We start from the raw sequence: 16,510 nt of genomic DNA on the forward strand, positions 1-16,510 counted from the left end.
GTTCTCCCGGAGGTGTGAATTGAAACTCTCTCTGACAGGAGACTCTGCCAGACGTTCCCAGCAGACCCTCACAATGCGCTTGGGCCTCCCAGGTCGGTCCGGCATCCTCCCCCACCATCGCAGCCAACTCACCACCAGGTGGTGATCGGTAGAAAGCTCCGCCCCTCTCTTCACCCGAGTGTCCAAAACATAAGGCCGCAAATCCGATGACACAACTACAAAGTCGATCATGGAACTGCGGCCTTAGGGTGTCCTGGTGCCAAGTGCACATATGGACACCCTTATGCTTGAACATGGTGTTTGTTATCGACAAACTGTGACGAGCACAAAAGTCCAATAACAAAACACCACTCTGGTTTAGATCCGGGCGACCATTCTTCCCAATCACGCCTCTCCAGGTTTCACTGTCGTTGCCAACATGAGCGTTGAAGTCTCCCAGTAGGACAAGGGAATCACCCGGGGGAGCACTTTCCAGTACTCCCTCGAGTGTACCCAAAAAGGGTGGGTATTCTGAACTGCTGTTTGGTGCGTAAGCACAAACAACAGTCAGGACCCGTCCCCCCACCCGAAGGCGAAGGGAAGCTACCCTCTCGTCCACTGGGTTGAACTCAAACGTGCAGGCTTTGAGCCGGGGGGCAACGAGAATTGCCACCCCAGCCCGTCGCCTCTCACTGCCGGCAACGCCAGAGTGGAAGAGGGTCCAGTCCCTCTCGAGAGAACTGGTTCCAGAGCCCTTGCTGTGTGTCGAAGTGAGTCCGACTATATCCAGCCGGAACTTCTCTACTTCGCGCACTAGCTCAGGCTCCTTCCCCCCCAGTGAGGTGACGTTCCACGTCCCAAGAGCTAGCTTCTGTAGCCGAGGATCGGACCGCCAAGTGCCCTGCCTTCGGCTGCCGCCCAGCTCACATTGCACCCGACCTCTATGGCCCCTCCTATGAGTGGTGAGCCCATTGGAGGGATGACCCACGTTGCCTCTTCGGGCTGTGCCCGGCCGGGCCCCATGGGAACAGGCCCGACCACCAGGCGCTCGCCATCGTGCCCCAACTCCGGGCCTGGCTCCAGAGCGGGGCCCCGGTGACCCACGTCCGGGCGAGGTAAATCTGGGTTCATTTCGTTGTAATTCCATAGAAGTCTTTGATAATTTGATAATTCATCTTGCTGATTAGCAATGTTGACGGCGACAAGCTGAGAAAGGCGTCAACACAATGTAACGCACTCGCTAGTGGCTGAAGTTCCTCCACAGTGCATCCTTGCCTCTATGGGAGCAAGTATTATTATCACTGGAGAATTGGAGGACAAAAATAGCTACACATGCAACACTACACAATGTCGGAGGAAACCAAAGAGCAGAGCCAAAGGTTGAAATATGTTCTCACGTCACATAGCTTGAACATATACTAATACTAGGTACTTGGTATCGCTACTATCCGTCCTTGTATCGATCCACCCACCCGTGTTTACATACAAGAGCTCGAGCTTAGCAGTTAACCGCTAAGCTAGGGCTTTTGAATGTAAACATGGGTGGGCGGATGGATACAAATATGGACAATAACGATACCAACTAGAGTATCAGTGTAGGGTTGATATTACAATGATTAGATCCATATTTTTCTATTATCACAAACTTGTTTTTTGTCATTATTTGTATTGTTTACAAAGTCGGGAAAGGAGAGTCATTAGCAGTTTTTGCGCTTATTTATTATTTTGCATTATTTACTTTATGTTGTTTGTAAAGAAAAGAAAAGGAAATAAAGAAATAATTAAAATATTAATTGCTAGCGTTACACCGGTATCCTGTGTTTTTTGTAAATTATATTTTTACAAAAAACAATGAATGAACAAATGAATCATTTAATGGTCCTGAACATTTTAACATTAAGTATTGCTATGGCCAATATGGCCCCTGTACATACTTGGTATTGGATCAGTACACAAATTGGCAGTATCGCCCAAAACTAATGTAAAGTATTGAAACAAAAGAACACCTTAAATTCCAGAAGCTGCAACTTTTTCCTATGTTTTGAACCCTGCGGCTTATAAAACAGTGCGGCTAATTTAGAACTTTTTCTTTGCTGACAGCCACGATGCATGCATCCATCCATCCATCCATTTCTACCACTTGTCCCTTTTTGGGGTTGCTGGAGCCTATCTCAGCTGCATTCGAGCGGAAGGCGGCGTACACCCTGGACAAGACGCCACCTCATTGCAGGGCCAACAAAGATAGACAGACAGCATTCACACACTAGGGCCAATTTAGTGTTGCCAATCAACCTATCCCCAGGTGCATGTCTTTGGAAGTGGGAGGAAGCCGGAGTACCCGGAGGGAACCCACGCAGTCACGGTGAGAACATGCAAACTCCATACAGAAAGATCCCGAGCCCGGGATTGAACTCACGACTACTCAGGACCTTCGTATTGAGAGGCACATGCACTAACCCCTTGTGCACCGTGCTGCCCAGCCATGATGCAAATAGTTTAAAAAGAACCTAGCAAAAAACACTGGAAAGGTGTTTTATTGTTCGTGCTATGGCACCATCTTTTGGAAAAATGTGCTTACTGCAGGTGTGACAGTGTCCTTCCATTTAATCCTTTCAACCGGAAATGCCGTTCCGTCTTCTAGTCATCCATAGCGTTCCTACTCGTATGGATTCTCCATTCATCACTCCAAGCTAGGTTTGTAGGAATTACAATATAACTAAAACTATTCTTATTTACTAAACCGTCCCTTGAGTGATGTCTGCAGGAGTGTGTTCATGCATATTTGTACGTGCTATCGTACTGTCATGAATCTCGCGTTGTTATCCTTAGCTAGTATGCTAACATGTTTACAAGTGTCTGCGTTAGTGTTATTAACTTACAATGGCATTCTTTTTGTATTGTTTCACAAATTCCTCAGTAAATTCACCAAAACGTCACCGTGGAGTTATTACTAACAGCTCGTGGGTCCATGAAGATGGCTTCTGTTTTGTTTGATCGGCCATTTTACTGCCCTGTTACAGACACCGTTTGGAAACAATTAAGGTATATAAATAAACATTTACAGAATATTACTGTGTAAATAACTAATTTCACTACACACATACATATATATATATATATATATATATGCGGCTTATAGTCCTTTGTGCGGCTAATATATAGTGGGTGTGGCTTATATTGTCTATAGTCTGGAAAATGGGGTAAGTGCTTATTACATTTGAACAAAAATGTAGGTAGAAACATGCCAAGTAACCAGATACAAACAGTGTATTCGTAAGAACCAGTAATAATAATAGTTTTGAGAAAACAAAATGACTGGAATAAAAACCTTTGCAACTCGTTTTGAAATAGTGCTATTATCTTTTACAGTCATGGTCAAAAGTTGACATAACGTCATGGATGTCTTGAGTTTCCAATAATTTCTACAACTCTTATTTTTTTTGTGATAGAGTGATTGGAGCACATACTTGTTGGTCACAAAAAACATTCATGAAGTTTGCTTCTTTTATGAATGTATTCTGGGTCTACTGAAAATGTTACCAAATCTACAGCTCAATTTTTGTTTCATATGACCACAGAACTTTCCTCCAGAAGCTCTTATCTTTGGCCATGTGATGTCAGATAAAACAACAGTTGAGCCACAATACCCAGCAATATTTCTGGAGGAGAAAATGTGAGGTCTTTAATCCCAGGAACACAATGCCTACCGTCAAGCACGGTGGTGGTAGTGTTTTGTTGCCAATGGAACTGGTGCTTTACAGAGAGTAAATGAGACAATGAAAAAAAAGAGTATTACCTCTAAATTATTCAGGACTACCTAAATTCATCACCCCAAAGGTTGGGTTTTGGGCACAGTTGGGTGTTCCAACTGGACAATGACCCCAAACACACGTCAAAAGTGATAAAGGAATGGCTAAATCAGGCTAGAATGAATGTTTTAGACAAGCCTTGCCTAAGTTTTGACTTAAACGTGTGGACAGTGCTGAAGAAACAAGTCCATGTCAGAAAACCAACACAAGATTAATTGTATTCCTAATTCCTACTAGCTGATAAAAAATATCGCTAAAATTCGCTCCATTCTGTCCACTAAAGACGCTGAGATCATTATCCATGCGTTTGTTACGCCTCGTCTCGATTACTGTAACGTATTATTTTCGGGTCTCCCCATGTCTAGCATTAAAAGATTACAGTTGGTACAAAATGCGGCTGCTAGACTTTTGACAAGAACAAGAAAGTTTGATCACATTACGCCTGTACTGGCTCACCTGCACTGGCTTCCTGTGCACTTAAGATGTGACTTTAAGGTTTTACTACTTACGTATAAAATACTACACGGTCTAGCTCCATCCTATCTTGCCGATTGTATTGTACCATATGTCCCGGCAAGAAATCTGCGTTCAAAGGACTCCGGCTTATTAGTGATTCCCAAAGCCCAAAAAAAGTCTGCGGGCTATAGAGCGTTTTCCGTTCGGGCTCCAGTACTCTGGAATGCCCTCCCGGTAACAGTTCGAGATGCCACCTCAGTAGAAGCATTTAAGTGTCACCTTAAAACTCATCTGTATACTCTAGCCTTTAAATAGACTCCCTTTTTAGACCAGTTGATCTGCTGTTTCTTTTCTTTTTCTTCTATGTCCCACTCTCCCCTGTGGAGGGGGTCCGGTCCGATCCGGTGGCCATGTACTGCTTGCCTGTGTATCGGCTGGGGACATCTCTGCGCTGCTGATCCGCCTCCGCTTGGGATGGTTTCCTGCTGGCTCCGCTGTGAACGGGACTCTCGCTGCTGTGTTGGATCCGCTTTGGACTGGACTCTCGCGACTGTGTTGGATCCATTGTGGATTGAACTTTCACAGTATCATGTTAGACCCGCTCGACATCCATTGCTTTCCTCCTCTCCAAGGTTCTCATAGTCATCATTGTCACCGATGTCCCACTGGGTGTGAGTTTTCCTTGCCCTTATGTGGGCCTACCGAGGATGTCGTGGTGGTTTGTGCAGCCCTTTGAGACACTAGTGATTTAGGGCTATATAAGTAAACATTGATTGATTGATTGATTTAGCTGAACTGCACCAATTTTGTCAAGAGGAGTGGTCAAAAATTCAAGCAGAAGCTTGCGGGTGGCGACCAAAGTGCCTTATTGCAGTGAAACTTGTAACCAAATATTAACATTGCTGTATGTATACTTTTGACACAGTAGATTTGCTCACATTTTCAGTAGACCCATAAAAAATTTCAAAAAAGAAGCAAACTTCAGGAATGTTTTTTGTGACCAACAAATATGTGCTCCAGTCACTCTATCATAAACAAATAAACAATAGTTGTAGAAATGATTGGAAACTCAAGACAGCCATGACATTATGTTATTTACACGTGTATGTCAACTTTTGACCACCACTGTATATGCAATATATTGTGATGCATAGCTTAGTTGAAAAAGGCTGCAATATATATAGAAATATAGATTTTAGGCCTTCCTCATTGCACATACATCAGCAGATATGTCTGCATGCAATAAGCGTTCAACTAAATTAAAAAGAAGATACTTGGTACAGTGTTCTAGTAGTAGTAGTGGTAGTGGTAGTCGCTCTTACCCCTAAAACCGCCATGCGTGGGCTGTGGATGTGGCAGCGTCCACGTCTCTTCCCGCGGGTGTGCAGCCAACGGCCTTAGCTCAGCATCATGGACAGCCTCTCATCCGAGCCTGGCCACAAGAGACATGAACACTTAGTCAAGGCTCACCCTGGACAATAAAATCAACCATTTTAACAAGTTGAAAATAAGAAAATCTTGGATTTTCCGGGAATTCTCTCTTTTCTATTCCAGTCAATGAAGATTTGCTTCAGCCTGTGACACAGTCATTTTGATAGTAGGCTATTATAGCTCTACTGCTCACTAGTGTTATCATATCTGAGTTATTGTGCAGAAATATGGGGAAATAACGACAAAAGTGCGCTACATTCGTTAACCGTGTTGCAAAAAAAGACCAATTAGACTGATACATAATGTTGGATGTAGGGAACATACAAACCCTTTATTTATTGAGTCAAAAATATTAATATCAAAATTGCAAACAGCTAAATTGATGCACAAAGCAAACTGCAACCTGCTACCAAAGAATGTACAATTCTTCTCAACTAAAGAGGAGAAATATAACCCTAGCGGAAAATCTAATTTAAAACATTTGTATGCACGTACAACACTTAGAACCTTTATGACATCCATCCATCCATCCATTTTCTACCGCTTATTCCCTTTCGGGGTCGCGGGGGGCGCTGGCGCCTATCTCAGCTACAATCGGGCGGAAGGCAGGGTACACCCTGGACAAGTCGCCACCTCATCACAGGGCCAACACAGATAGACAGACAACATTCACACTCACATTCACACACTAGGGCCAATTTAGTGTTGCCAATCAACCTATCCCCAGGTGCATGTCTTTGGAAGTGGGAGGAAGCCGGAGTACCCGGAGGGAACCCACGCATTCACGGGGAGAACATGCAAACTCCACACAGAAAGATCCCGAGCCTGGATTTGAACCCAGGACTGCAGGAACTTCGTATTGTGAGGCAGACGCACTAACCCCTCTGCCACCGTGAAGCCCTTTATGATATCAGTATGTGGAATTAAATTATGGAATGGATTAAGTAAAGAACTGCGATGAGGTAGCGACTTGTCCAGGGTATACCCCGCCTTCCGCCCGATTGTAGCTGAGATAGGCTCCCCCACAACCCTGAAGGGAATAAGCGGTAGAAAACAGATGGATTAAGTAAAGACCTTAAACATTGTACTGATATAATCCAGTTTAAGAGGTTGTTCAAATTAATAGTGCTTACAAAGTACAGAGAAAAATAATTATGAGAAATATACTTTCAACCTTATTAAAAATGAGAAAATATTCATATCAGTATGTTAATAATGACTGACTTAATTAATTACATATTACAAAACTGTTGTATTACTCATTCATGGATGTCATTTTACTATAAAAAGGTCGGTAAATGAATGTATATATTTGTAAACGCTCTGAAGTGGGAAAGGGGTAGGATTAAATGAGCTTTGCTTCTTCCTACTCCTTTTCGGACATGATGTAAAGCAGGCGTCTCACCTTAATGTGAAAGTTTAATTTTAGTGCGGCTCGCGAGTTTTATATGAATGGCGCTTGACAGCGTTGTGTTATTTGAGTCCAAAATGGCTCTTTCAACGTTCTGGGTTGCCTACCCCTGCGTTAATGGAAAAGCGGCAAATGAGTGAAAGCGACAGAAACGTTGCCATGGAGACCACGGTTTTCTTACGTGCCTGGCTGCAGTCACACCACAACACCTATTCGTCAGTAATAACAGTCCCCGATAACCTGGACCAATTCAAACTGTTATTAGTTTTATTTATTGTTTAATTTGCATTGCCTCACACCATGAACACTACATATATTTCTATATGACGCCGGATAACACTCCGGGAGCTGTCACTTTTTTGCACTCTCTATTTCGGTACTATAATCCGCCGACCGCCGTGTTGCTGTAGGGAGGAAAAGCAGAACGACACACATTGCGGGAATAACATTATTCTCCGTGCGTCTTGTTGAAATATCTTGTGTGACATCATGCACAAAAGTGCACTTTATTTGTTTTCAATTATTGTAGTGCCGTTCCATACAAAACGTGCACTTTAATTTAGTGTTGTTTTGACATGTCATTTTAGTGACATCATGCACAAAAGTGCACTTTATTTGTTTTTAACAATTGTAGTGGCTTTCTGTACCAGAAGTGCATTTTAATCCTTTGAAAAGTCACCCGCTAAAAGCAGGGGTGTCAAACTCAAATACAGAGTGGGCCAAAATGTTATACGGAACAAAGCCGCGGGCCAAGAATGAACAAATGAACCTTTTAATAGGGACCCAAACAAGTTTTGCATTAAATATTGAACAAGCAAGGCTTCTATAACTTTAGTGACATGCAAAATCCAGTTTCAAATAATAATAATAATTAAAAGAATATCAAAGGCATATCAAATAAAATTTAAATATACATGTTATGTCTTTTTTTCAATTTGCAATCTTCTGAGGTAAATATCAATTTTTTTCCACAGGCTAATAATACATTTGAAAATAAAATCACAATAATGAATGAACCAAACATTTAAGCCTTGAAGTAGCAAGAGAAAATGCATGAAAAAAACTTTAATTATTGGTCAGTTTGCTGGAAGTTTCCCGGAAGAGTTAGTGCTGCAAGGGTTTCTGGGTATTTGTTCTGTTGTGTTAAAGGAAAATTAATCAAAACTAACCTTAATCAAAACTAACAATAATGAATGAACCAAACATTTAAGCCTTGAAGTAGCAAGAGAAAATGCATGAAATAAACGTGAATTATTCCTCAGTTTGCTGGAAGTTTCCCGGAAGAGTTAGTGCTGCAAGGGTTTCTGAGTATTTGTACTGTTGTGTTACGGTGCGGATGTTCACCTGAAATGTGTTTGTCATTCTTGTTTGGTGTGGGTTCACAGTGTGGCGCACATTTGTAACAGTGCTAAAGTTGTTTATACGGCCACCCTCAGTGTGACCTGTATGGCTGTTGACCAAGTATGCCTTGCATTCACTTGTGCGTGTGTGTGTGTGTGTGTGTGTGTGTGTGTGTGTGTGTGTGTGTGTAAAAGCCACAAATATTATGTGACACGCTGTTAGTATAGAGGAAAAGCGGACGTGGCGACAGGTTGTAGAGAACGCTAAAGGCAGGGCCTTAAATGTACGCCCCCAATATAGTTGTCCAGGTAGAAATCGGTAGAAATTTGGTAGAATGGTTGCCCCGGGAGATTTTCAGGAGGGGCACTGAACTTCGGGAGTCTATCGGGAAAATTAGGAGGGTTGGTAAGTATGAGTGTTAGCGGTCAATGCGGTGTTACAGCGGCACCGACGCTGTATAACACCGGCGGGCCAGCTCTAATGCTAAATTGATATTGCCTCAAGGGCCAAATTAAATTAAACGGCAGGCCAGATTTGGCCCGCGGGCCAGAATTTGACACCCATGCGCTAAAGGATAAGGAGTGCTTGAAACTCCGCATGTCAACATCTTTGTTTGGTGCCACACCAACAAAATGCCGAAGCAACTATTTCCAGATCAACACCGTATGAAAAAAATAGTCAACAACAGAAGGAGATAACGTCCGCAGGAACCTACCACATAGTGAAGGACATACACTATTTGATTTCCTATTAAATTGGGAGTGATCAAGGGGATGGGTCAAATGCTGAGGACAAATTTCACCAAACCTAGTGTGTGTGTGACAATCATTGCTACTTTAATTTTAATTATGCAGCTCATTTTTATTTGACACATATTGAAATATCTTGTGTGACATCATGCACAAAAGTGCACTTTATTGGTTTTTAACTATTGTAGTGGCGTTCTGGACCAAAAGTGCACTTTAATTTAGTGTTGTTTTGATATGTCATCTTAGTGACATCATGCACAAAAGTGCACTCATAGCTTGTTTTAAAATGTCTCTGCACTGAAAAAATAACTCATAAGATTTACTTGAAAAAGTTATTGAAAGTATTTGCACGCAAATGATTTAAGTAAAATTTAATGCTGCAATATCAAGTAACATTCACTTGCCAGTATCAAGTAAATTCTACTTACCATATAACATAACAGTTGTGAAGATATTAAGTAACAGTTACTTAATTACATCCAAGTTTTGTAATATTTATTTAAACAAATTAGGTAAAGTCTACCTATTTTTCATCAGCAGGAACATAATTTTACTCAAAACTTTAAGTAAATTTTATATACCGTATTTCCTTGAAAAGCCGCCGGGGCGCTAATAATTTTAAAACCTTTTCTCACCCATGCGCTTATTAATTACATGTAGTATAAAACTGAGTGTGATGAGAAAAAATGTAATACAAAATTATTCAGCGGCCGCGACCAGGTGGTTGGGGACCACTGCTCTACAGCAAGACACCGCACCCACTTTTATACCATGTTGTGTGCATGCCGGTAGGACGCATGCATTTCGCTCCTTGTCACACGAGATTGCACTGCATACTTAGTCAACAGCCATACCTTTTACACCGACAATTGTGATATAAACAACTTTAACATTCTTGCTAATATGCGCCACACTCTGTGAACCCACACCAAACACATTTCTGGAGAACATCGACTCTATAAACGCAAGATAAGAATTACCCATAATGCCACGTTGCGGTGCTCTTTGAAGTGATTCTAAATGCCGGAGCAGAGCCAGTCAGCCAGAGCCTGTTGTGCTGTGCGCATGCGTCGTCGTGCATGCGTTTCAAAACACTAGATTTTCAGAGTAAAGTTTATGTAATATTTTTAGGTTTATGTACGTACAACTATTAAACATTTAAATAGTATGAGGAAACATAAGTAAAACATATTCTTCCCCCATAATTCATGTTTTACGTTAATGAAATGTTTAATTTTACTTAAGAAACTGTAGTTCTTACTGAATGTTAAAAATACTAGGTATAAATTATGACAGTTACTCTAATAGAGTTTACAGCACCAAAAAGTCACTTTTTTCAGTGTGACAATCTTGCACTTTCTGTTTTGAAATGACATGAATAACTGTTTCATGAATACAGTTTTGGTCAATTGACTTAGTTGTGATTTCCCTCTCTGCATCAATCAATCAATCAATGTTTATTTATATAGCCCCAAATCACAAATGTCTCAAAGGACTGCACAAATCATTACGACTACAACATCCTCGGAAGAACCCACAAAAGGGCAAGGAAAACTCACACCCAGTGGGCAGAGAGAATTCACATTCAGTGGGATGCCAGTGACAATGCTGACTATGAGAAACCTTGGAGAGGACCTCAGATGTGGGCAACCCCCCCCCTCTAGGGGACCAAAAGCAATGGATGTCGAGCGGGTCTAACATGATACTGTGAAAGTTCAATCCATAGTGGCTCCAAGACAGCAGTGAGAGTCCCGTCCACAGGAAACCATCTCAAGCGGATCAGCAGCGTAGAGATGTCCCCAACCGATACAGGCGAGCGGTCCATCCTGGGTCCCGACGAGCGGTCCATCCTGGGTCTCGACTCTGGACAGTCAGTACTTCATCCATGGTCATCGGACCGGACCCCCTCCACAAGGGAGGGGGGGACATAGGAGAAAGAAAAGAAGCGGCAGATCAACTGGTCTAAAAAGGAGGTCTATTTAAAGGCTAGAGTATACAGATGAGTTTTAAGATGAGACTTAAATGCTTCTACTGAGGTAGCATCTCGAACTGTTACCGGGAGGGCATTCCAGAGTACTGGAGCCCGAACGGAAAACGCTCTATAGCCCGCAGACTTTTTTTGAGCTCTAGGAATCACTAATAAGCCGGAGTCTTTTGAACGCAGATTTCTTGCCGGGACATACGGTACAATACAATCGGCAAGATAGGCTGGAGCTAGACCGTGTAGTATTTTATACGTAAGTAGTAAAACCTTAAAGTCACATCTTAAGTGCACAGGAAGCCAGTGCAGGTGAGCCAGTACAGGCGTAATATGATCAAACTTTCTTGTTCTTGTCAAAAGTCTAGCAGCCGCATTTTGTACCAACTGTAATCTTTTAATGCTAGACATGGGGAGACCCGAAAATAATACGTTACAGTAATCGAGACGAGACGTAACAAACGCATGGATAATGATCTCGGCGTCTTTAGTGGACAAAATGGAGCGAATTTTAGCGATATTACGGAGATGAAAGAAGGCCGTTTTAGTAACGCTTTTAATGTGTGACTCAAAGGAGAGAGTTGGGTCGAAGATAATACCCAGATTTTTTACAGAGTCACCTTGTTTTATTATTTGGTTGTCAAATGTTAAAGTTGTATTATTAAATAGAGGTCGGTGTCTAGCAGGACCGATAATCAGCATTTCCGTTTTTTTGGCATTAAGTTGCAAAAAGTTAGCGGACATCCATTGTTTAATTTCATTAAGACACCCTTCCAACTGACTACAGTCCGGCGTGTTGGTCAGCTTTAGGGGCATGTAGAGTTTAAAAGTAGCATATTAATGCAGTAGCATATTAATGCAGTATGAAGAAGAATGTTTTAATGTAGACACATAGAATCATCATACTGCTGTGATTATACGCATCAAGTGTTCATTCAAGGCTAAGGCAAAATATGGAGATATATATTGTGTATCGTGACATGGCCTAAAAATATCGAGATATTAAAAAAAGGCCATATCGCCCAGCCCTAGTTTGAGGTTCCACCGTGTTGGCGACAAGCTGACATAAAAGAGCAGCCAGTAAGCCTACGCCCCTCCGCCTCAGCCTGGCAGGCAGGAAAGTCGACTAACGGCCTCAGATCAGGTTTATCCAGTAAATTTTCTTCATCTTGATCCATTTCCACACATCTCTGGAAGGAGTTCCAGGGAGCCACTAGGGCGGCGTTAAAGAGCCGCGGGTTGCTGACCCCTGGTCTAGTCATTGCAGGTACAGTACGACAATAAGGAGTCAAACTGTTTTAGCAGGCACACACACACACACTCGTACACACTTGGGCGTCACAAAGAGCTCCTGTTGGCTCGCCTCCGGCCATTGGAGTGTTTGGCCTTAGTGGCGTTTGGCGTCCAGCTGGAGACACGGACACTGCAGGCCTGTATGGTGGGCGCGGGCGAGGGGAGGAGGAGAGGCTTCTTCGGCTTCTTAAGGCTTGGCTTCCCAAACACACACACACTCATGCCCCTGAGTGTAACTATTCACACGTTAGCGTTTGTGAATGTGCACGGCTCGCCAAAGGTTGGTCACACATTCAACACAACTATTGTCTGGTCCTAATTCTGTGTGAAGGCTTTCTGTCCTGCAGCCCAGGGCTTCAAGCCACTGGACAGAGGCTTTTCTTATAACCGCAATACGTACATAAAATTGGTACAAAATGAGGCTGCTAGACTTTTGACAAGAACAAGAAAGTTTGATCATATTACACCTATACTATATATAACTTTATATACAGTACATATATACCTATATATATATATATATATATATATATATACATATATATATATATATATATATATATATATACATATATATATATATACATATATATATATATATATATACATATATATTATATACATATATATATATATATATATATATATATATATATATATATATATATATATATATATATATATATATATATATGGCTTCACGGTGGCAGAGGGGTTAGTGCGTCTGCCTCACAATACGAAGGTCCTGCAGTCCTGGGTTCAAATCCAGGCTCGGGATCTTTCTGTGTGGAGTTTGCATGTTCTCCCCGTGAATGCGTGGGTTCCCTCCGGGTACTCCGGCTTCCTCCCACTTCCAAAGACATGCACCTGGGGATAGGTTGATTGGCAACACTAAATTGGCCCTAGTGTGTGAATGTGAGTGTGAATGTTGTCTGTCTATCTGTGTTGGCCCTGCGATGAGGTGGTGACTTGTCCAGGGTGTACCCCGCCTTCCACCCGATTGTAGCTGAGATGGGCGCCAGCACCCCCCGCGACCCCAAAAGGGAATAAGCGGTAGAAAATGGATGGATGGATATATATATATATATACCTAAACTGTATATACCTTTATATACATATACACCTATACTGCATATACCTTTATATATAGAACATATATACCTATATATATATATATATATATATATATATATATATATATATATATATATATATATATATATATATATATATACATATATACCTATACTGTATACAGCTTTATATAGAGTACATATATACAGTACATATATATATATATATTAGGGATGCACCGAAATGAAAATTTGTGGCCGAAGGCCGAATACCGAATAATGCATGCAGTTTTCCCCAAAAAATTTAATATTGCATAAATAGCCTAGAAAAAATATTTAGACATGCTTTTCAAATAAAGTAATTTTTTATTGAATAATGACATTTTTTTAATATTCCAGTAGTCTTTGCTTTTCAAAAAAAAAAGCACAGTTTTTCATTTATATTCGGCCTTCAAACAAAACATGCATTCCAAAAAAAACTTAAGTGCATTAAAGTGGGTAAAGTCTCATCTTAAAACTCATCTGTATACTCTAGCCTTTAAATAGACCTCCTTTTTAGACCAGTTGATCTGCCGCTTCTTTTCTTTCTCCTATGTCCCCCCCTCCCTTGTGGAGGGGGTCCGGTCCGATGACCATGGATGAAGTACTGACTGTCCAGAGTCGAGACCCTGGATGGACCGCTCGTCGGGACCCAGGATGGACCGCTCGCCTGTATCGGTTGGGGACATCTCTACTCTGCTGATCCGCTTGAGATGGTTTCCTGTGGACGGGACTCTCACTGCTGTCTTGGAGCCACTATGGATTGAACTTTCACAGTATCATGTTAGACCCGCTCGACATCCATTGCTTTCGGTCCCCTAGAGGGGGGGGGGTTGCCCACATCTGAGGTCCTCTCCAAGGTTTCTCATAGTCAGCATTGTCACTGGCGTCCCACTGAATGTGAATTCTCCCTGCCCACTGGGTGTGAGTTTTCCTTGCCCTTTTGTGGGTTCTTCCGAGGATGTTGTAGTCGTAATGATTTGTGCAGTCCTTTGAGACATTTGTGATTTGGGGCTATATAAATAAACATTGATTGATTGATTGATAAACCCACAACAAATGAATTATTGTCCTTTTGGCAAAAGTCTGCTTAGCCACAGTAGATATGCTAATAATGTAAACAGAAGGCTCAAGTAAATCTCAATTAAGTGTGTGCTTGTAACCTCATACACTTATACAGGTACACAACATATCCCAACATCACCGCGTCACTGCACGTTGGTTGATTGCGTCACCGCGTCAAAAAATTGCGTCACACGCCACTATTCGGCCTTGTTTTTAACTCATTCTACCAAAGGCCGAATGTGGCTTTTTTGGCCATATTCGGCCGAATATATTCGGTTACCAATCAATCGGTGCATCCCTAATATATATATATTTTTTTTTTTAATGTATATATATATGTATATGTACAGTATATACACATACCTATACTGTAATAATAATAATAATAATAATCATGAATTAGATTTATATCGCGCTTTTCTATTGTTAGATACTCAAAGCGCTCACAGAGAAGTGGGAACCCATCATTCATTCACACCTGGTGGTGGTAAGCTACATCAGCTGCCCTGGGGTAGACTGACGGCCCCTCCGACCGCCACCAATCATTCATTCATCATTCATTCACCAGTGTGAGCGGCACCGGGACACAACGGCAGCGATTTGGATGGTAATAGGTGGGAAGCGAACCTGCAACCCCTCAGGATTCTGGCACGGCCGCTCCACCCACTACGCCATGCCGCCCCCATACCTTCATATACATATGGTGTGTAGTGAAGCATGTTTAGCTATTCCTCGTCCTGCAGGGATGATACTTGTGAGAAACTTACTTTACCGGGACCGGTACTTTTTAGAGGCGGTTTAGTAACGAATATGATTCATTAGTATCGCGGTACTATACCAATACCGGTATACCGTGCAATCCTATTATCAATATAAAATGGGTTCTAAAGGCACATGTAAGCTTTCTGGTCGGACAAAACAGGAAAGAATTTTGATTGCGGTTTCTTTGTCATGAAAAAGGTTGGTTTTTGGGTTGGTGCACTAATTGTAAGTGTATTTTGTGTTTGTTTATGTTGATTTAATAAATAAAAAAAATAATAATAATAATTCTAAAAATTAAAAAAATGAAAAATTAAAAATACACTAACACATGCTAAAATATCAATCACCCGGAATTCAACTTGGGTTGCGCCATTACACTGTTTACATTCAATCCTTATGTTCCATTGGTCATAAAAAATATTAATACATTTCTAGGCGCAGTCAGGGCATTGACGTATCTGGTTTGGTGGCTGCAGGATTAGGTCTCTGCTATGATCAGTGTCAGAACTTGGTCCGCATTGCCGGCAGTAAGTCGGACCCGTTTCCAGTGAGGGTTGGACTCCGCCAAGGCTGCCCTTTGTCACCGATTCTGTTCATAACTTTTATGGACAGAATTTGTAGGCGCAGTCAGGACATTGAGAGGATCTGGTTTGGTGGCTGCAGGATTAGGTCTCTGCTTTAAGCAGATGATGTAGTCGTGATGGCTTCAGCTCTCACTGGATCGGTTCGCAGCCGAGTGTTTAAGCGACTGGGATGAGAATCAGCACCTCCAAGTCCGAGTCCATGGTTCTCGCCCGGAAAAGGGTGGAGTGCCATCTCCGGGTTGGGGAGGAGATCTTGCCCCTCGGAGTCTTGTTCACGAGTGAGGGAAGCGTGGATCGTAAGATCGACAGGCAGATCGGTGCGGCGTCTCCTATGTCCCCCCCCTCCCTTGTGGAGGGGGTCCGGTCCGATGACCATGGATGAAGTACTGACTGTCCAGAGTCGAGACCCAGGTTGGACCGCTCGTCGGGACCCAGGATGGACCGCTCGCCTGTATCAGTTGGGGACATCTCTACGCTGCTGATCCGCTTGAGATGGTTTCCTGTGGACGGGACTCTCACTGCTGTCTTGGAGCCACTATG

The 16,510-nt window shown here is 42.2% G+C and overlaps 1 protein-coding gene across 1 annotated transcript in view; it reads right to left on the minus strand.

The window, feature by feature from the left end:
• LOC133546097 (polycomb group RING finger protein 3) overlaps positions 1-16,510 on the minus strand; it is a 136,233-nt gene that overhangs the window by 62,382 nt on the left and 57,341 nt on the right. The window contains exon 2 of the mRNA XM_061891939.1: positions 5,567-5,676. Coding sequence (XP_061747923.1) covers positions 5,567-5,581 — 15 coding nt within the window. The 5' untranslated portion in view covers positions 5,582-5,676. The remainder of the gene's footprint in view (positions 1-5,566; positions 5,677-16,510) is intronic.

Source organism: Nerophis ophidion, linkage group LG29 (genome assembly GCF_033978795.1).
Source record: "Nerophis ophidion isolate RoL-2023_Sa linkage group LG29, RoL_Noph_v1.0, whole genome shotgun sequence".
Taxonomy (NCBI): domain Eukaryota; kingdom Metazoa; phylum Chordata; class Actinopteri; order Syngnathiformes; family Syngnathidae; genus Nerophis; species Nerophis ophidion.